The sequence below is a fragment of the Dendronephthya gigantea genome, unplaced genomic scaffold, assembly GCF_004324835.1.
Source record: "Dendronephthya gigantea isolate DGI-Jeju-01 unplaced genomic scaffold, DenGig_1.0 000055F, whole genome shotgun sequence".
Lineage (NCBI taxonomy): Eukaryota > Metazoa > Cnidaria > Anthozoa > Malacalcyonacea > Nephtheidae > Dendronephthya > Dendronephthya gigantea.
The window spans coordinates 480,399-503,486 of NW_021163065.1; the positions used below are offsets into that span (position 1 = coordinate 480,399).

At 39.7% G+C, this 23,088-nt stretch overlaps 3 protein-coding genes across 3 annotated transcripts; 2 read left to right on the forward strand and 1 right to left on the reverse strand.

The window, feature by feature from the left end:
* Positions 1–363: 363 nt before the first annotated feature.
* Positions 364–843, reverse strand: LOC114529230 (uncharacterized protein K02A2.6-like). The gene has a single exon (XM_028550987.1). It carries the CDS (start codon positions 841–843, stop codon positions 364–366), a length of 480 nt encoding a protein of 159 aa, XP_028406788.1.
* Positions 844–11,185: 10,342 nt separating this feature from the next.
* Positions 11,186–14,845, forward strand: LOC114529231. The gene has a single exon (XM_028550988.1). It carries the CDS (start codon positions 11,186–11,188, stop codon positions 14,843–14,845), a length of 3,660 nt encoding a protein of 1,219 aa, XP_028406789.1.
* A 301-nt stretch (positions 14,846–15,146) lies between these two features.
* Positions 15,147–16,211, forward strand: LOC114529233. Its single transcript, XM_028550989.1, has one exon. It carries the CDS (start codon positions 15,147–15,149, stop codon positions 16,209–16,211), a length of 1,065 nt encoding a protein of 354 aa, XP_028406790.1.
* The last annotated feature ends 6,877 nt before the right edge of the window (positions 16,212–23,088 follow it).

Below are 23,088 nucleotides of genomic sequence, written 5' to 3' on the forward strand. Positions count from 1 at the left end.
TGAGTTGGCTCGCATCGTGGCATAGCTCTCGCCCATCTTTGATTCGTCTCATGGTGATGGAGGATCCTTGGACTTTTGTGATAGTGTAGAACGCTGGCTCGAATGCCGTGGACCATTTGTTGTATTTCTTCTGCTTCAACAGTACGTAATCTTTCACGGTAAAGTTGTGTTTCTTGGTGTTTCTTTTCTGTTGTGACATGCGTGTTTTGTATTCTTTGTCTCATTCGTCGATGGCCCTGTCCTTTTCATTTCGATCACTTTCCTGCACGTGGGCGTGGTTTAATCTGGTGCGTATTGGTCTGCCCGTCATGGCCTCATATGGTGTAACCCCTGTGGCAGGGTGTGGGGTGTCCCTGTAAGCGATTAGCATGTTTTGTAGTGAGAGTTCTCTTTCTGATTTGTTCCTTCCTTGTAAATGGGCGATATGTTCTGTCTTGTTGAGGGTCTGCATGAATCTTTCTGCCTCCCCGTTGGCCCTTGGGTGCTGAAGTGTGATGCGATGGTGGGTAAACCCTTCCTTTCTAGCAAATTGTTGAAAGGAGGGCCATTGTCGGAATCCACGCATTCTGGGACACTGTGGTTGGCAAACATTCGTTTTAATCTCACTTGTGTTGGTGGAAATGATGTTGACGGTGTGACCTTAACTTCCGGGTAGCGAGTTCGCTTGTCGACTGCTACTAGGTTGTAATGGCCATCGAGGTATGGTGAAGCAAAGTCGATGGCGATTTCTTCCCACAGCTTCTTTGGGATTACAGTCGGTTTGATGGGTTCTTCTGTATGCCGTTTTGTGACGACCTGACATTCGAAACACTGTCCAATGAGTTGGTCAATCATTCCATTCATTGTTGGCCACTAGTACTTTGCCCGAAGCATTTGCTTAGTTTTAGTTTTCCCAAGATCTCGTGAGCGATCTTTATTATCTTCTTTTGTAGTTTGGCAGGTAGGATAATCTGATTCATCTGGTAAAGGAGACCGTTCGCTTCATACAGCTCGTCTTTGATAGCAACAAACGGAGAAATGTCAGGGTCCTTATGCGCCCACCAATCATCGTCCCTTATTATGCGACGGAGTTTTTGGAAAGCGTTGTCTCGCGTCGTTTCTGCCTTTATTTTGTCAAGGATGATAGCTGGCTCAGCCTCAGTGACACTCTTGATGATTTCTTCCGTTTCATTGTCTCCTGTCTGGGGTAGGGGGTGCCATGAGAGGAAGTCCAAAGGATCAGCCTCATCTTTTCCAGGCTCACATCGCATTTCATAGTCCACATCCTGCATGTCCATGACCCACTTCTCGATGTGTGGTGGTAGCTTTGCAGCGGCTTTGTTGAAGAGGGGGAGCAATGGTTTATGCGCTGTGACAATGGTGAATCGTGGTGCACCCAGTAGGTAAATGCTGAATCGATCCTTCGCCCACTTAACGCACAACGCATCTTTTTCGGTCTGACTGTATCTTCTCTCGTTGTCGGTAAGTGTGCGGCTGATAAAGTGGACTGGCTGCCACCTCTTCGCGGTGCGTTGAAACAGACCAGCTGAGAGACCTTCATTGTAGCTTGCTTCTGTGCGAACCATGGTAGGTAGTTGAGGGTCGAAAAATGCTATGGTATGCTATGGTTGGAGATACTGCATTTTAGATTCTCGAAGGCAGCTTGTTGTGCAGGACCCCAGTGGAATTTATTCTTGTTGTGGGTTAATTCTTTTAAGGGTTGCATCAGAGAGGCGTATCTGGGGATGAATTTTGCCAAGTATCCGGTCATACCGAGGAAGCTTCGTACTTTCGATTTCGGTGGGGTGCATTCTTGGATGGCTCTCGCTTTGTCGGGTGTCAGATTGAGTCCTTGTTGGCTGAATCTGTAGCCATAGAATTCCAATTCCCGCTGACCAAACTCGCACTTTGTCCAGTTGAATGTGATGCCGTAATCGGCTGCTCTTTGTAGAACAGCTTTGAGCATCGCATTGTGCTCAGTCCAGTCTTGTGCGCCGATTAGTAGGTCATCTCTTTGGTTTAAGCATCGGAGAATATCGCCAAAAATTCTCTGCATGGTTTCATCAAATAAATCTTGCGATGCCTTCGCTCCAAACACTAGTCACTTGGGTCGGAAATTTCCCCAAGGAGTGGCAAAAGTGGCAATGGCACAAGATGCTGGATCAAGAGTGAGCTGGTGGTAGCCTTGTCGGAGGTCCATCTTGGTCCATAGGCTGCAATTATGGAATGGGTGGGTGAAGTCTTCGATGATGGGGGTTTGGGTTACTCGGCTTTGTTCCATGTACTGATTAGGAATACGGAGATCAATGCTCGCACAGATCATATGTGGCCCTAACTCTTCTTTGGCTGTTTTTGCAAATCGCGGTTTTGGTTGTATGACCAGAGGTGAGCACCATGTGACTGGTTCATCCTCAGGGACCTTCTCAAAGATGTCTTCTTCGACTTGTTGTTGTAACCATTCCTTTAGTGGTTTTCGTAGGTGGTATGGTACAGGGCGGGGTTTCTGCGTGACCGGGATCGTGTCTGGTTTCATGTAAAACTGTCTGTAAATTTCCTGCTTGTTCTTCTTGTCTGTGATCCTGCCAATTCTGTGAAATACATGATCGTATTTAGCTATAAGGTTTTCCATCTCCTGATGTTTGGGATTCGTGGTATTTGATCTGATGGTCAAATGGTCATCTGATGGCGTTTGGAGTTGCAAGTCCTCCTTCAGGCTGGATTTTGAGCATCCCTAATTCGAGGAGGGTGGTTTTTCCAAGCAGAGGTGGTGAATTTATCCGACCTTTTACAACAAGAAAGGTTGCTGACTTGCCACAGGTTTGATTTCGAATGATTGTTTCAAATTTTCCTTTGACACTGAGAGAGTGTTGTAATGTATTGAGTTTCACTTGGCATTGTTGCAGTTTTGGCCTATGTTGCTTGGAATTGATGTTCATCTATTAGGTTCACCTCAGCCCCACTGTCGGGTTCCATTCTAATATCGACATCGTGTAATCTGACTGTTACTGTTTGCTTGCATTTTGATGATCCTGTAATTTTCTTGGCTTAAAAGCTCGATTTTACCGCTTGCACAAAGTAGTCATCATCAAAGCTAACTGATGAGTCATCTTCTGTGGTCCCTGTGGTCCGTTTGATGTGCCCTAGTTGCTTGTTCTGACTGGTAGTTTGCTGGGACCCAGCTTGTGGTCTTCTGGCTGACCTACATACCGATGCGAAGTGGTTTTCTTTGTTGCATTTCCGGCAGCGCTTCCCAAAGGCTGGACAGGTGTTGCTTTTGTGGTGGTTGTACCCACAGTAATGGCATTGGGGTGTCCCTGGATTGTTCCTGTTTTCTCGTTCCTGCCCCTGATTCTGGCGAGCTCAATGCATTTGGGGTTGATTTCGTACTCCAGGCGATTCTATTTTATTGATATCTTTTATGTCCAATTGTGTTTCCTGTGGTTCTTAATTAATTCCCAGTGTCCCTTTCAAGGATGTTATATCAGTAACCTGTCATCTAATGTTTTCCATTTGGGCAGCTTCAGTTAAGAATTGAGAATAATTCCAGGATTTGTTAAGAGCTTTTTGGATCAGTGGTTTGTGGTCTGTTGTTTGGATGATGTGTTCCAGAATTCGGTCATCATGGGTATCACCAAACTCACAATCGGTTGCCTTTTCTCGCCGTCGTGCGGCATAGCTGCTTGTCAATTCCCCTGGTGTTCGTCGTAGCTTGAGAAACTGGTACCGGGCATAGTGCTTGTTCCTCTTAGGTAGATAATAGTTGTTGAATTTTGTTCACAATTTCTCATAGGGGTTGCTGTGTCTGGGTCAGGCTAACTCTTCTCTAGTTTGGCCACCTCTCTACCGCCATATATGATTAATGCATCCTTTTTATCAACGAGCTCAACAATTTTAAAGTATCTAAACTCCCGTTCAATGCCCTCTAGCCATTCTTCCCAAGCTTTACCGGTAGCACATGGATCGTCCGGGGGAATAAATGGTCGTGATCGTAGGTTTCTAGTCTCAGTAATAACTGTATTGGTGGTGACGATTCTACGCCGTTTGCAGACGTTTCGTCGGTCATTCTCGCTTGTAGTATTCGCAAATTGTCTTACCTCGCCGTCTTAAAGTTCTTTTCCTCTCTCGTCGCCAATGTTAAGTCTCATTCACTGACTTGTACACTTACTTCATTTTAGCAAGATTCTTGGAATAGGAAATTGGGCATCATTGGTAAAAGCCAACAATCGGGAGATGACCTCAAAAATATGTGGACTCCTTGGTGTCAAATTCAATCAGACACTGGAGAAGATAATCATCCGAGAGACTGCTCTTGTGGTAATATTTCAATACATGTGTATTTGTATATCTATCTGTCCAAGAGAGCCCAAAGTCATTTTCACAATTCTATAAAAAGAATTTTATGAGATAACAAAATTTTGTTATACCAGTCATCATACATACAATCTTATTGAAGATTCACAACTGACTGACATTATCCAAAATTAGCTTTTCAAATAGAGTTGTGCCAACAAAGTAAAGGGTAAAGGTTCTTCTAAGTTGCTATCTTAAATCTATATATTAAATTACGGTGCTCAAATACAGTATGTTATATTTCCCTACCTTATATATTTCTAGAGAAAGTACATTACGGCAGGGAGGACTGCAAGAAAGATGAGAGGTTCTGGCCCAACTTCTACACGTGGAAGGAGACCAAATATGGAGCCAGAGGTCCTACATCAGTCCAGTGGAACATGATTCTCACTGAAGAATAGTTTAAGTTCAATTTGTTTTAAAAAGCATGTCTCGGTTATGCTTGCATCAGTTGGCTACATGTATTAAGACACACATTCAGCAAGCTAACGTCAGGTGTAATTTCGTATTTCACAGTTGAGTGATTTGGCCTTTTACATGCTGTATAAGTGTGGATTAAGCCAAAAAAAGCATAAATTATTGATTATCTACGGATTCTCAGACTTTGTCTTTAGTTTATGCAGCTGGGTTTGAAATATCATTAATCGACCTTAGCTGAGCTCAACGTCCTTGAAAGCAAAAACAGTCCTGTCGAACGCCATAAGAATCGAAATTATTACCTGATACAAAATCGATCGTGTCAAAAATACTGCAAAATCTAAAAATTGAAACATAATAGCTACCTTTTCGTGGAGTAAGTAAATAATCCATGCAACAATTGCACCAAAATTACAAAGATTCGTTGGCCAGATATGATGCAAATATAAACATATAAATTCGATATATTTACAAATTGCAAACCAAGCGCGCAATGCATGACAGATAATAGTTTACGTACATGTTAATTGATATCCTCGAAATTATAATTTTAAAATCAATTGAGAATCTCTAATTATTTATAGCTACCAAATTATTGAATGAAGCAGATATTATTGTTGTACAAAAAATAATGATTTAATTAAAATAGTTGCAACAAATGAGAACTTGTATATTTATTGGCTGGTTCATAGTTGCTGGAGCTTGATTAAGAAACAATGCTAAACAGCCTTGTTCTGACATCATTTATCAAGCTTGTTTCACCAGCATTTTAACAACCTGTCCTAACAAATGTTGACAGCTATTGTCTGTTCATCAACACCAAAGAATATTGTTGAAACATTGTTGTTGAGGCCTGATGAAGCAACAACGCTAAACAACCTTGTTCTGACAACACTTACCAGGCTTGTTTCATCAACATTGTTTGTGCCTGTCTTGACAAATCTCAGCAACTACTGTTGTCTCATCAGCAATAAACAGCATTGTTAGAACAATGTTGTTCCGGCCTGATGAGACAACAGCACAAAACAGTCCTGTTCTGACAACATTTACCAAGCATGTTTCATCAACCATGTTGACGCTTGTCTCAAAATGTTGCAACAACTATTGCTCGTTTATCAACTGTGAAAAAGGTTGTCAGAACAATGTTGTTAACGATTGATACTTTATTGATAACAATATTGATACAACGTTGTTTCATGAACAATATTGCAACAACCTGATCAATTTTTACGTGTGTACACGCCTAAAACCAATCAGGTTGATGCAATATTGATATGAACAGGATGGATTAATGTTGAGCTGCCCACATTTTTCAGAGTTGTTATCAACATGGAACGATATTGTTACACCTAATTCAGGTTACAACAATATTGTTCAATGATATTGACAAGTGTGAACAATGATGGTAGCACAACATTGTTGCATGCTGATAAACCGCAGGCTCAGAATTCTTAGCTGTATACACGCCTAAAAACGATCAGGTTGATGCAACTTGATAACAACTTGTTCTAATATTTTTCGTATCAGGATGCGGCAATGTTGTGCTGCCCACCCATAACAACCCTTGTTATCAACATTGATCAGCATTGTTCAAACAATATTGTTCGCGGTTGATGAATCAGCATGCATGAACAATGTTGTTGGAACAACTGAAATCAATGTTGTTTTATGCTTTTAACAATTTACAACAATATTGCTTCAACAAGCTGAAACAACATTGTTTAAACAAGCGTCAACAATTTTGATGAATCATAACGATTTTCCCAGGGGGGTGATTTTATTTTCCCAGTATAAAGCACATGACAAACTGAAACTCGATTTTCATTTTTCGCTGTTTATTTGGATACGTCAATGATTATTAAATAATTATGATTAATACTATGACACAAAGTTACGAATTATTGTATTAAACTGGAATGGTAAGATTAATGTTTTTTTGCCATTCAGACTAACAGTATTTTGTTCATGAATTCTAAATAAATAAAAATCATACGAATTGCATAAAGCTTTCATGCAGTCACATTCAATAGTATTTATTCAGTTCAATAACGTTGATGTTGAAATTTGTAATGGTCTCAAGTTATAAATTAAATATTATATTAAAGTATAACATTTTATATGATCAAATAAAAAAGTCTTTAATTGTTCAATTACTTCAATCAAATAATGCATCTATTTTCAAGCTGAAGTTATATACCTGCTAAAAAATACATAAAAACATTACAATGCTCTGTTCCACACTATGCAAACTACAAATTTATGGAGTTCTAAACAGTGTTTCCACTTGCATGGATTTTTCCATGCCAAAGGAATTTTAGCCCCTTGTAAGGAAAAATGCAAGGAATTGAAAAACACCAGAAATTTGCAAGGAAAAATTATCTTATGTAGGGTATTGCAAGGTGAGTAACCTTGTATAATATCTTGTAAAATAGTAAAAAAGTAAAGTAACATAAACTGGCTTTTGTAAATATGAGCAGGTTTCAAAACAAAAGCACGAATCACAATCCTAATACGCACAATACAAGTAACTCTAACTTGGTCTTACTGATTTTTCCTGTGTTTTCTCGTGTGCAAAGTGTGCATATAGTTCAATATATTTCTGTGTTGGGGGGTCAGTCAAAGTCCACTAACTTTTGCTGCCCGCTTCACTGTCACTCTGACATTGTAAGTACAAACGATTTTAAATTTTAATCATGTCATAAATATGGATGATTCAGATTCATCTTTGGAAGAAGTAGGCAATAGTAGCAATGCCTTGCATTCAACAATCAAACGTAAAAGACCAAAACAAGTTCAAGCTTTTGTAGACAGCTGGTTGACTGACAAACAATTCAACGTATGGCTGTGCAAAGAATTGGAAGAGATAACACTTCCCAGCCTTTCTGCAAGTTTTGTGATAAATTTTTGTCATGCTCAAAGACGGTTTTGAAGCACTATTGCAAATACAGGCACAATCACTAGCCTTTTCACCAAAGCTGCAAATTGAGAGGAAATAAGTTCAATGGAAATAAAGTTATGTGCATTCCTGGATGACCATAATTTACCAATATCTCTGTCTGATGATATGCTGGAATTACTTAGATCACTTTTCCCACTTGATAACACTCTCAAGAATATTACTTTCAGAAAGCAAAAGGCAACGAATTGATACAACAGGTCCTCGGATTTGATTATTTAAAGGAAGCAGTATCTACATTGCACTCTAAAAAGTCATCTTCATTATCGATCAAACAACCGATAAGACTACAGGTAAACAGCTTGCAATTCTCGCCAGCTATTTTGATATGGAAAGTTTCCATTCAAAGCAGTTCTTGCTTGACATGATTGAAGTCGAAGATGGGACAGCTAAAGGCATCTACTCAGCAGTAAAGCAATCATTCGCTGATTTCCACATTCCAATGAGCAAAATAATTGGCTACTCTTCAGATACGGCAAATGTTATGTTCGGAGAATTCAGTTCTGTTGCCCAACTTTTGAAAACAGATTACCCAAATGTGGTCACAGTTAAGTGTTCATGTCATTTGATTCATTTGGCATCATCTCAAGCAGCCCTTAAATTGCCAAAAGGCTTAGAAGATTTGTGTTGAGATGTGTTCTCGCATTTTAGTCGCTCATTGAAAAGGCAAGATACCTACTGCCAGTCCCAACAGTTTTTTTAGTGTTGACCCCCTCCAATTGCTATCACCAGGTCAAACACATTGGCTTTCCTTGGAGACTTCCATCAATTGCATTTTGGAACAATACATGGCTTTACAACACTAATTTATTCTTGTTACTAGTGAAGATCCAACACACGCCACTGACCGCATTGTGAAGTTACTCCACAACAAGTACACCCTGGCTTACTTTGAATTTTTAAGTTTCCAACTCTCCCAATTGAATGATTTCAATCGCCTTTTTCAAGGTGAAAAGCCCCTTTTTCAAAGCCTCAAAGTTGAAGTAGAAGGACTTATAAGGACTCTTTCTGCTGATTTTATGGAGGTCCGTCATGTCAAGCAAACCAACCTGAAAGACATTGATCCTAAAAATGTCAGTTTCCATGATCCCTTGAATGAAATATACCTTGGTGTGGCAGCCACTGCAACCATAAACGAAATAAAGGAAGACACAAGCAGAGATGGTGTTGACCTGCATAACTTTTTGATCAATTCCAATAACTTTCTCATTGAAAGTATTGAACAGATCCAACAAAGATTTGATTTAGATGCTGAAATTCATGATGTAGCCCAGTGCACTTTGCCCGAAAGAGCTGCACCCCGAGCCCCTCCTTCGTTTGCTAATGTTGTTAAGAAATTACCATGGAAATTACCACGCTTTTTTGTTTTGGAGAAATACGGCGATATGTTCGCGACATGTAGTTTGGTGTTTGAGATTAACATATGGCGGCGCATGATGGCACATATGTTTTGCTCGGTCTACAGACCATATGACACAAGGTAAAAAGTTTCGGTTCAGTAAATTGGATTTTCCCAATGTTGATGCAGAATGGCATTTCAGCATATTTCGATATATGCACGGGTTTCGAAAAGATAACATTTTAATTTTCTGTTTCAGCATCTGCGGCCGTCACATGGCATTTGGACGCCGCGTCAAAACAATAATCTTGCTCATTCTACGCAGAGCAAGCTGCAAAGTCCTAGAAACTTTAGTTTGAACATTTAAGGCTGATGCAGAATGACACATTGAATATTTTTGTTGTATACAAAATGGTTTTTGAGATATAATCATTTTCGTGCAGAGTTTTAAATCTGACTCTACATTCGATCGCGAGGCGAAGACAAATTACCATATGTTTTGCTCGGCCTCCAGCATAAACGCAATAAGCTAAAAAGCTCTAAGTTTGCTTTATTTCATTCATTAAATGTTTATAAAGAATGGCTTTTTTTTTTGGATAGCTCAAACCGTTCCGAAGTTATCGCAGTTTCATTGCAAAAATCCTCTGTATGGCTCTACATTCGAATCTGAATGTGGAGCCAGGAATGTGAAAATAGAGCCAATTAGCTCATCGTTCTGTTTCCTGGTATTTATTACTTATTACTGTACTGACTGTACATGTATTCAACTTTAACTGGTGATAACATTTGCGCTTGGAAAAGTTGAAGACATTTTTAAACATAATTTCATGCCTGTCATTGAACAAGTCATAAGGAAGATGGGGGGAGAACTGTAGGTAGGAATCTTAAGTCGTAATCCAAAATTTTTCAACTGCCCACAGTCACGAAATTGTCTAACAGTAATTATATATTATATTGGTATTTATAATTTAAATTCTTATCTGTAATGTGATGTTGACAAGTTGTTGGCTTAACAAGCTTGTGACAACTTGTGGAATAGCTTGCTACATGTAAGCGATATACGCATGTTTTAGTTTGGGTCACCTGTATTGCGGGTGCTCCGCGCGTGGTCCACACAGTCGGCACAAGGTTGTACCTTGGTTAGTACAGAATTTTGTTATCGCAAATCGTTAATATTAAATACATAAATACAAACGAATTACGATGGCTAATTATAATTATTGAAAGAGTCAAGTGTTATTGATGACCAAACTGACTGTCAGCAAAGAAATGAATATCGAATTTTTTCGTGGAAATCGAATAAAACAAAGACCGTTACAGTACAACCTTAGATTGTCTTCGACAACAATATGGACGAAAAACATGAATCGAAATCCGCAGAAGAGAGTACGAGAGAACTTCAAGGGCCAGATATTCGAAAGGAAAACGGAAAGGATATTGGAAAAGTTCTCGAAGACGTGGAATTCACACGAGAAATCGAAACGACAAACGTTTTGCCAACGTTAGAAAACACAAGCGAAAATGTGATGGCAGGCGAAATTGTGAGCGGGCCCACGAAACAATACGAAGAACGAACAGCGGATGTAAACACAGCATCCCTAGTATTTACAGGACCAGAAAGTGATAAAGGAACATACGGTGCTAGAAATAAAGTACCTACAGAGAAAAGTAGGCAATATACATTGAATAAACTTAAAAATGACCGAAGGGCTGCTTTGTCTAACGTTACAAGACAAATGAACACAATTAAACCACTCTTGTCAAGCCTATCAAACCAAAAACTTGTGCGTATGAAAGTGAAAGAATTGGATGAGTTATTCGCCTTAATGCATGGTATACATCAAAGTTACTTGCTTACATTAAATGACGATGATGATGATGAAATCATCCAAGCAAATGAGTGGTTCGACATGCATGATAAGGAAGTCTTCGCATTTAAACAAAGCATCATTAACTATCTAAACGAAGCAAAGGAATATTTAAAGGAAGAATTCAGTAGGAGCTCAGTAAAATCTAGGTACACCCACTCAAGGCGATCGTATGCATCTGGATCCTCCAATCGGTCACAGTTAATACAAGCCAAAGCTAAGACAGCTTCCCTAGAAGCTAAGGCAGCATTTTTGAAGGAACGTCAGGCCCTAAAGATGGCAGCTGAAGAGCTGGAGCTAAGACAAACAATTGCACAGGCAAAGGCAGAAGAAAGGGTTTTTGAACAGTTTGAATACCAAGAACCTGATCAGTTTCCTACTGGTCATCCTAACTGTATCCCAACATCAGGAATGAAGAGTAAAGTAATCCCAACCAAGCCCAATGACAACCCTGCAGAATCTTCATGCCCAAAGATTCCTTCAAAACTTAATCTTGCAACAACCAGCACAAGCCAGGGTGGAAACGTCTCAACAATGAATCCAGGAGCTTCACCGTTCATTCCTAAACCAGATAATGAAACCCAACCCCAAGATTCAACAAAGATTAAGGAAAATACGGATCAGAACATTGAGCAAAACCTACCATTGAATAACCGCATATACGATGAATTTCTCAAGGTTCAGAAGAAGCAGACTAACATCTCTGAAATTATTATGATGCAGCAAGCTCGAAGTCTACTCCCGTCTCATAAACCTCCGACCTTTTCAGGAAACTCAATGGAGTATTCAAGATTTATAAACGCTTTCGAGTCGCTAATAGAAGCTAAAGTCGAGAGCCCTATCGAACGGTTGTATTTCCTAGACCAATACACATCTGGAAAGGCAAACGAGGTGATTAAAGGATGTATTCAAATGAAATCGGATGATTCCTATAGCCAAGCTAAAGCGTTGTTAAAGAAACATTTTGGAGATCCTTTCAAAGTAGCAAACGCCTACATTGCGAGGCTCACCAAATGGCCATCAGTAAAACCTAAGGATGGAAAGCGTTTGCAAGAATTTGCTATCGCACTAGAACAAGCTAAGAATGCAACAACCAACTTGCCCTACATGGATGACCTTAATACTGCCCAAGTGTTACGTCAGCTATGGGAAAAGTTACCGCTGTACATGAGAAGCAAGTGGACAGAGCGAGCAAGTAGAATAAGAAGTAGTCAGAGCAGAAACGCAACCTTTGCTGAATTTTGTAAGTTCGTTACAGAACAAGCTGACTTCGCCACAGACCAAGTGTTCTCAGAAGATTTCTCGGAAAGGTCGAAGGAAGAGAGTAAGGATAAATTCGGTGACACCGGACGATATCGAAGAGACAAGGGTACTAGGAACTTTGGTACAGTAGTTAAAGGGGATAATAAAGACAAAGAACGTACTAAGAGCTGTATATTATGCTTGAAGCCACACAACTTAAATGAGTGCGAAGAATTTCGAAAGAAAACTCTGCTTGAGCGTAAAGGCTTTATTAGAGAAAAGGGGCTATGCTTTGGATGTTTGAAACAAGGACACATTTCAAGCAAGTGTAATGATAAGCTAACATGCAAGACGTGTGAGAAGAAGCATCCCTCTGTACTACATGACCCTGATTGGAAGTCAAAGTCCAAAAGGCGCCAAACTGATTCAAGAGAGGATAACAAAACACAAGAACTTGGGAAGAACGATCAAGAACGAATAAACAGTGGACTTACCGTATGCAGTATCACTGAAGCTGGCGATGTTCCAGTCAGCATGGGAGTTGTACCGGTCTGGCTATTCCATAAAAGCAAACCAGAGAATAAAGTAAAGGTATATGCTCTACTAGATAACGGAAGTGGTGGAACATTCATTAAGACAGAAACCATGAATAGACTTGGGATCAATGGTGAGAACACTACGTTAGTGTTGACAACTATGCATGGTACACAAGAGATCGAAACAAGAGTGGTCAATGGTCTAATAGCTGTAAACTATCAGCAAGAAGACGTATCTGTGGACCTACCAAGAAGTTATGAGAGACAACAAATACCGATCGACAGAGATGAGATACCAAGACCAGAAGTTGCTGTGAAGCATCAACATCTTCAGAAGATAAGCAAACAACTAGCCCCGTATATGAAGAACGTAGAGGTTGGCCTGCTAATTGGCCTGAACTGCCCAAAGGCTCTGCGTCCAAGAGAAGTAATACACGGTCAGGATACGGAACCGTACGCAGTGCAATCTATACTTGGTTGGTATGTTAATGGTCCAGTAAGCAGCAATGGTGATGTCACGGTTCGTTGTAATCGAGCACACGTATCAAATCCTGGTAAATCGTCAGGATGCATTGTAACCGAGAGAAATGTCAAAGAAGAAATAGCGCCGAAAACTGTAGAGAGAATGTTTGAATCAGACTTCTCGGAAAAGGAGAAAGGGCTGGCAATTTCAAAGGAAGATCGTGAGTTTCTAAACAAGGTTGGAAACGGAATCGTACATCGTGAAGACTCGCATTATGAAATGCCATTGCCATTTAAAGGTGAGAACGTTACTCTTCCAAATAACCGTCCACAAGCCGAACAACGATTAAAGGGTCTGAAGAAACGGCTCTTATCTGACGACAAGTTTCGACAAGACTACACTAACTTCATGAATGATATAATAAGTAAAGGGTATGCGACCGAAGCGAAAGAAAAGAATGTTACAGCAAGAGAAGGACGTATTTGGTATTTGCCACACCACGGAGTCTACCATCGGAAGAAGACTGATAGTCTTCGAGTTGTTTTCGACTGCTCAGCTCGTTATCAAGGAGAGTCCCTTAACGAACATCTGTTACAAGGACCGGACTTGACCAGCAAATTAACGGGTGTTTTGATACGATTCAGAGAAGAACGAATAGGAGTGATGGCAGACGTGGAAAAAATGTTCTACCAAGTCAAGGTAACGGAATCAGATCGAAACTATCTACGATTCCTGTGGTGGCCAGACTCTGACTTGACAAAAGAACCTGTGGACTACTGCATGACCGTCCATTTGTTTGGTGGTGCATCCTCGCCAGGATGTGCTAACTTTGCACTGAAGCGTACAGCTGACGATCATGAAAAAGAATTTGGAGCAGACATAGCGAACACACTGAGACGGAACTTTTATGTTGATGACATGCTTAAATCTGTTCCTACGGAGGAAAGTGCGATCGAAGTAGTTCAAGGAACAAAGGCAATATGTAAGAAAGGAGGATTCAATCTGACCAAGTTTGTAAGCAACAGTCGCAAAGTACTCGAGCTGATCCCGGAAGAAGACCGAGCGAAAGAGATCAAAGGCTTAAACCTAGGACAGGATAAGTTACCTATAGAACGGGCACTCGGAATGAGTTGGTGCATTGAATCGGACACATTGCAGTTTAGAATACAGCTTAAAGATCAACCTTGCACGAGAAGAGGAATACTGGCAACTATTAGCTCGGTATATGACCCACTTGGATTCATCGCCCCAGTAGTGTTAGTGGGAAAGCAGATCCTGCAAGAGATATGTAACACCCGAGATTGGGACGAGCCAGTTAGCGAGACAACACAGGTGCGATGGGAGAAATGGAGAACAGAACTGTTCCTGCTCGAAAACGTAGAAGTAGAAAGAAGCTCGAAGCCTCCGGGATTCGGAAAGATCGAGTCCGCCCAACTTCATACCATGTCAGATGCATCTAATACGGGGTATGGTCAATGCTCCTATTTGAGATTGGTAGATGAACACGGAACTATTCATGTTTCGTTCCAAATGGGAAAGGCTAGAGTAGCTCCGAAGAAAACTGTCAGTATTCCAAGACTTGAGCTGACGGCTGCTACAATTGCTGCCAAGATAACAGACGTACTGAGAGATGAGATGAGTTATGAAGACTTGGAAGAATACTATTGGACGGACAGCAAGGTGGTCCTCAGATAATCCCGCAGACGAAGGATTGCGCGGTGTAACGGCCAAGCAATTTGTTGAGAATTCGAAGTGGCTTGAAGGTCCCAAATTCTTGAGAGAATCAGAAGAGACGTGGCAGAATGGAGTTGCCGTTGAATACAAGTTAGATACAGACGATCCTGAGGTAAAAGCGAAGATCAACGTCAACGCGAACATAGTGACGGAGGAGAACGATATACTCAGTAGACTACATCGTTTTTCAAGCTTGAAGACGGTGAAAATAGCAGTAGCACTTTGTCTAAGATATAAGAAGAATCTGAAAGAGAAAGTAAACATGAGGAAGAACGATTCACTAAACCAGAAGGTTGAGAGTGAAAGTGTAGAAAGAGTTTCGGCGAGTTCGTCGATATCCGTAGAAGAATGGCAGAAATCAGAGATGGAGATAATCAAGCTGGTACAATCCAAGGCATTTCCTACGGAGATCAAGAAAATAAAGAGCATTCAAGCTGATACATCGTTAAGCAATCGTCATTCCGATAAGAAAAAGAAAGCCGTTTTGAAGAAAACGAGCTCGCTTCAGACGCTAGATCCATTCATAGATTCCGACGGTATTCTGAGAGTTGGAGGAAGAATACGTAGATCAAACTTCACGGAAAATTTAAAAACACCTATTATCTTACCGAAGTCTGAACACTTTACGAAGTTGATTGTTAGCTATGTTCATGAGAAAACACAACACAGTGGTAGAGGTATAACCATGAACGAACTACGATCTCACGGTTATTGGGTAATCAATGGCAATACAGTAGTTCGACGACTAATCTCAGAGTGTGTAACTTGTCGACGCCTTAGAGGAACTGCAGGTGAACAGAAGATGGCTGACCTGCCACAGTCGAGACTCGAAGACGTGCCACCATTCACCTATAGTGCAGTCGATTATTTTGGTCCCTGGTACGTGAAAGAAGGCAGAAAAGAAGTCAAGCGGTACGGAGCATTGTTCACGTGTATGTGTAGTCGTGCTATACATATTGAGATTGCGCACTCAATAAAAACGGACTCGTTCCTACAAGCGCTACGTAGATTCATTTGTCGCAGAGGTAACATTAGAGAACTTCGTAGTGATCAAGGAACTAATTTTATAGGCGCGGAAAACGAATTGAAGAAAGCTGTTGAAGAGATGGATGATGACAAGATTAAAATCGGACTGCTGAAGAATAGTATTGATTGGATAAAAAATCCAGCGAAAGCGAGTAACTTCGGAGGAGTCTGGGAGCGACAAATTCGATCTGTCCGTAACGTCATGAACGCTCTCATCAGGCAGCATGGTCAGAAACTAGATGATGAGTCTTTACGTACATTCATCTGTGAATCAGAAGCAATCGTTAATGGTCGCCCTTAACTGTGGAAACGTTAAATGATCCCCTCTCGCCTTTACCACTCACTCCGAATGCACTACTGACAGGCAAAACGAAACTAGTGCTACCACCTCCGGGCAAGTTTCAGAACGAAGATATTTATTGTAGAAGACGATGGCGGCGAGTACAACACCTGTCGAATCAATTCTGGACACGCTGGAAAAAAGAGTACTTGCAGAATCTTCAAACTAGATCGAAATGGATGGGTATATGGAGAAACTTCAAAGTAGGAGACATAGTTTTGCTGATCGACGTGGACAAAGTAAGGAATCACTGGCCTATGGCAAGAGTAACGAATGTCAATGAAGATGATCAATGTTTTGTTCGATCAGCAACTGTACAAACCGCAAGTGGTTCAATCTTGGATCGTCCAATCAACAAGTTAGTTCTATTAGTTGAAGCCTCGGAAGAAAATCTAAAGAAGACCGGGTGAATTCCCAGACGGAGAGCCATGATGAAGACAAAAGAGTGCAACTGTAGCTAAGTATACATAAAAATACCACTTAATATTACGAATAGTTTGTTAAATCGGTTAGATAAGGCCTATTTCGAACTCGAACACTAGTTAGTAAGTTTAAAATAGTGGCCTGACTATGATGTTAGTTTATATTAAAATAGTTAATAACAATTTTAAGGGAGCCATGTAAGCGATATACGCATGTTTTAGTTTGGGTCACCTGTATTGCGGGTGCTCCGCGCGTGGTCCACACAGTCGGCACAAGGTTGTACCTTGGCTAGTACAGAATTTTGTTATCGCAAATCGTTAATATCAAATACATAAATACAAACGAATTACGACGGCTAATTATAATTATTGAAAGAGTCAAGTGTTATTGATGACCAAACTGACTGTCAGCAAAGAAATGAATATCGAATGTTCGTCGAAATCGAATAAAACAAAGACCGTTACACTACAAGTCTGTTTACAAGTTATAAACAACATGTCTTTGCACTAGCTGCTTGCTTATCATTGTTGGAACAAGTCTGTTTACAAGTTATAAACAACATGTCTTTGCACTAGCTGCTTGCTTATCATTGTTGGAACAAGTTGTTAATGGGTTGTCATTATCATGTATGTAACAAAGTCGTTAAAACAGGCTTGAAACAAGTCGGATATTTAATGTCAAGCTTGTCAGAGGAGCCTAAAATTCCTTTCTTTTGAATAGAAATTCCTTGCAGGCACAGATAAAAATTATTGCGCATTTTTTGCGTTTTTAATACACTTTTGTTGACTTTTATTAGTGGATATGTGCATTACACATAACATTTAAAAAGTTCCATTTATATAATGCTATATAACTCAAAATAAAATATATATCGCAAAACATTGACCCAAAAAACAGGTTCCACCTTCCACACTCAAATTTTACAAATCAACTAAATAGTTTGTCCAATTATTTCCTTTTTAGGCCTTTTGCTTTTGCATCAGAAGCACTCCATTTCCCGTCAAGCTTCTTTGTATCTAATATGGTATCCATAATATAAAACGCAACACAAAACGCTTCAATGCCGTTCTTCATAAATATAAAAGCAACAATATCTATGAAATTTGACTTTCGAGGTCATTCCGTCTGATAGGAATTGCGAGCATAACAAGTCTTGCTGAAACCACTAATCTTGCCGGAAACGCGAAAGAGTGGGCACATTTTTGAGGCGAAATTAAAATATCTCTCCTCAATGTAAGGTTGTTTGGCTAAAATCTCTTACTCCATTCTTTGGTGGCATTATAGGCACAAATTTAACTAAAATTCATTTGTTTCTGTAGTTTAGTTTCTAACGTAGAGCGAGAAGAAGCAAAGCATATTGAAGTATGCACCCCCTGATTCAATGGTCAAAACAAAGCATTAATTTGTTATCATTTCTGGGGGTTTTCCTGTGTGCCTGGACGAAAGATTTGTTTGGTTTGATCATAGTTAATATGAGAACCGTTATATTAACCATGGTGTGATTGATCTCCTCTACAAACTTGATGTTGCTATTATCTTGCTTATAACTATAAGCTAAACCCTGCTTATAAATTACAGTTACATTTGTTGGTTTCCAAACGTAACAGGATGTTTTTCTGTATTTTTGTAAATGCGAAACAAACAAGTTTGTTATTTTTACGCTGCTAGCTAACTGTTTCCGAGTTAACAGCTTGTTTCAGCAAATAATGCGCAAATTGCGGTAAGCAAGCTGTATCCGTTGCGCAAGCGCCAAGTTCTAGATATCTCATTCCGGTGGTGTTGCGCATAAATACTAGCTAAAATCTCAGTTTAGGGCAGTTTTAATGTGGATGCTTGTGAGGAAGCAACTTTGTATTGGATACCTCATTGCACTTGCATAAGGGCTAAATCTCAATTGTAAGCCGAAAATAGTCATGAAGTCGGAAATGTTTGTGTCCTATAAACCAAGAAGCTTAATAATACAGAAATGCTATCGACTCCAGCGTTCGCGTAGTTTGTCACCTTGCAAAAATTTGAAAAGGAAATTACACGCAAGAAGATTGGTTGATATTGCCGAAAAAGAGAGGTTATTCAAAAAAAATTGTGTGTTTCATTGCAATGAGGTTTGTACTGGTTTACTCGGCGGTGGTAGATCTAAAAGTAAAAGAAAAAATTGTAAGAATGTGTTGGATCAAGCACGGTTTGTTGATTCCATTGGCTTTGCCAAATCGCTTCTCTTGTCTACTAAGAAGCAGTTTTGGAAAACTGTAGCTTCTCAATACTTTGGTGACATGAAGGTAAGCAATAAGAAAGTTGATAAGTTACATTTAGCCTGGCGAAGGGATGAAGGTGGAATTCGGAGAAAGTGTGAGAACAACAACAATGATGATAATGTGGTAGGTCAGACTTCAACAGGGTCTGCAACAAGTGAATTTGAATTTCAAATCGTTCCGAAAGTACAAGCAGCAAAATATCAGATTTAAAAACTAAGTTAATGGAGGCACATTCGGGAAGTACAGCGTCTAGGAGCATAGCAATGGATAAGCCCTGTCACAATGGTGACGAAATGACCGAATTCCTTTGCAATGTTATAGGAAGAGCTATAAGCTCAATTTATCGGAAAAATTTCATGGGCCAAAATGAGCATCAACGCGTAAAAACGGAAACTATACCGCAACCGTAATTTCACATCTAGTATTAAACAGACGCAGGGGTTATTGAAGCGTAACTCAAAAACTAATTTCGTAAGTAACTTGACTTCAGATGAATGTCTCAGCTATGAACAAGTTAAACCATCTGTGACCGGATTAGAGTTTCTTAACATCCCAAACGTTTCAGGCGCAACAGCTATGTCATTATCTGGCAGCAATGTCCCTTCTTCTGCTACATTTTGTGCAAAACTCAGCAAAGAGGTGTCCCTTATTTCACTTTCCTTGGCATGGCGTGATTTACTCGTAAAGAACATCTCAGATAATAATCAAGGAAGAAGTCACAGAGCGTTTGATACTGGTTACACCTCATTTTTCTCAGATATTCTAAAAAAATTTAATCCATACTGCTGTTGGATTTTTAAACGAAACTATATAAAGAAGGAAGATTCCAAAAAAAAATCGTCTCCGTATTGGTGCGGTATGGCAACATGCAAATTCGGACATGTTACAGTGTGCTTAAGGATTGAAAACAGAGAGGATGGTATGTTAGAAATTTGCTTCATTGGAGATGTCTGTCATGATATAACATCAGCAAAGGCAAAGAAAATTACTGGTGATCAACGATCAAAATTGATTGAACATGTTTGGAACTCAAACCAAGAACCATCGAAGATGCACCGAGACAATCTTCTAGGAATAGACGTAGATTGTTTCGCTGCTGGTGTACGAACAGGAGCAGGTCTTACCAACAGCACAATGAAAGGAATTAAACATGAAACAAAAGCCAGACACCAAAGTGACCAACACTTTGTCACAAGTTTATCACAGTTGCATGTTTCCATTGCGGAAGAAGACGAAAAGACCGCCATCAATCTTGGACATGTATGGAGAATTTTTTTTGGATATATTCAAATGTGCAGCATGTATCGAAATATAAACATCGTATTATTCAATGAAGCTTCTGTACGGCTTTATCACAAACTATCAAGACACGACATAATTTATATTGATGCAACTGGAAACTTGTTTGCAAATGAAAAAACGCATTGAAGACTTCTATATTACGCTATTGTGTTACGGAATCCTTTTCCTGAAAACTTACCTGTTCCAATAGCTGGGTATATAGCAAGCCGTCATACAGCAGACTCCGTTGGAATAATGATACGTAAGCTAAAAGAGCGTGAAAAGGAGATCTTTAACAAGGAAGTAAATCCCGTGCTTGTGATGAGTGATTTCAGTTTGGCAATTATAAATGCCTGCTTGAAGGAATTTAATAACGAGTCATTGGATGAATATTTCGAACGAGCGTATCGAATTGTCATAGGAAAAGCTACGCTAGAAGAGTCACAGAAAACCATACATCATGTATGTTCAGCGCATATGATGCAAATAATAAAACGTCATGCCAAGACCTTGTGCGAGTTTAATTATCCAGCCAATAGTCAAATTCATATTGCAATGCGGTTCTTTAGGCTTCTTATTTCCGCTTTCTTAAATGAAATGAAAAACATCATAATTTAGCATACGTTATTTTTAAAACAAAGCATATTTCGGCTATGCTGAAAGAAACTCTTGATAAGTTTTCTGAAACTCTTAATACATTTAAAACACATAATATTGATGAAGCAAATGAAGTGGAATCTGATACCGAAAGCCATGAAGAAGACATTGATCTTCTTGAGAATGATGTCACTGGTCCATGTTCCATAAAGACATTTTGGAATGAGGAATTGGATAACATTAAAAAGGTGAACCCGATAAGGGAAGATGACAATGGTTATATTAATAAGTATTATATGCCACGCTTTTTCGAATATGTTGTCACTAATTATCTTCCATTCTGTATGTTTTGGTCAAATTTACTAATTGGTGACTTAACTAGGCATAATGCTGTCTCTTCCTCCACCGCCAATTTGACAAAAAGTGTTGACGTTCGAAATTATTTAGCAGACAACCAAACCAACGGGGAAATCGAGGATTTTTTCAAAATTAAAAAACTTTGTTCATTCAAAGGGAAGAGACACTTACGCTTAGATACTGTAGCGGCTTTCAGCTCGATTGAACAATAGCAGGAACTTTTTGGTTAATGAGTGGTTAGTTATGACGCTGTAACTAGTTCCGATTTGGGACAGGTAAAGGTTTGCACAATCTTGTTTTTCGCTCAGTTGGTTATGTGTATTCGTCGAGAAAACTTGTAATAAAAGTTTTGAACAAGTTTTTGTAACTCATCTATCTATTCGAACATATCGGTTTGTGCATCATTCGCCTCGACAAAGCGGGACTGTTATGTAAGTTTATGTTTTACGATTGTTATTTAGTTAGTTGTAGTTTCTCTTTTAGCGTGTTAGTCTTAATAATTGCATGATAAGATTGAGCGGTTTTAGAACATGTTTTGGTGCATGTGATACGTATTCATAATCTGTATAGCTTATTATTCCTTTAGTTTAAGATACAGTTTAGTAGTTTTAGCTGGTATAGTAATTAGGAATGCATGAACTTAGTTTTATATATTCGTTATTTCAGTTTACGACAACTATAATCAACAACTTTAATGATTCTCAAGGAGTAAGGTTGTTACTTCGTCAAGACTAATAAATTGTTGCCTGTAAAATATATCCCTGAATTTGTTTCTTCGAACTCTAAAACGCGTCGTGACGTCGGCAAATCGTTGTCGTTTCGAACAGCTTGCGCTGCGGACGTTACAGCAAAAGTTTCGTTTAAATTTACAAACCGAAAATTGAAATGTTCTCAGAAGACCCAAACGAACTTATTTCGAACATCGAAATCAGTGAAGGGATTGATTTGGCTTGCGAACAACGCCCAGAATTGGCACAGAAACAATAGAAAATGATTTACCTAAAAAACAGGAAAACCAACAAACTGCGTCATCGGAAATCGAAAATGATCTTTCCCTTCCTGAACAACAACTTGGCATATGTTCGAGGAAACCCACAGAAAAGGGTTTTCAATACCGAAAAGAGATTTTAGGACAAAAACGTCAAACTTGTTATCGCAATTTGGCTGGGCATATACGGTCGACATATTAATTGCTCGATGCGGGAGAACAATCCTGCACGCTTGAAAACCTAGAAGGTTTAAGAAATGCCCTTAATCAGTCGAAGGAAGAGTTTAATCATGCCCATCAGAATGTTTATGACGCGCTTGAAATCGAATCTGAAAGGCGCGAATCCTATGATTGGTTTGACCTTCAAGACAGAGAATTTATGGAATGTAGACAAAGGCTAATAGAGCGCATTCAATCTTTTGAGAGAATCAACAGTTATACTAAAGCCAAGTCAATTAAGTCTGAGGATTCGCATCGCTCAGGAAGTGTAGCCAGTTCTCGTTCAGCGCGCTCAATGCGACTAAAAGCAGCCGCAAAATCTCCAAGACTTTGCGCTGAAATTTACTTTCTCGAGCATGAGAAAGAATTGCGCCGACTTCAGCTATCGAATGAAGTCTCAATAGCCGAGGCAGAGGCCATTAAGAGCATTATAAATGAAGATCAGGTTTCGAATAAGGGACAACAACTTGCTACTCATGTCAAACAGGACGAGCCGAAAATTCGACCAAACCTTGTTTTAGGCATTCATGATGATCATTCGAGGCCACCAGAGGTGCATAGTCCTTTGTCCATCTTCCCTAAACCCGCCGACGGTCATATAGTATTGAGCATGACGCAAAATGTAAACTTGGGATCGAATCTAAGTCTCCGGTAGATGAAAACACTCAATTGATGTCATCGGCCCACATGCCATCAACACAAACCGCAGAACCTTTAATGA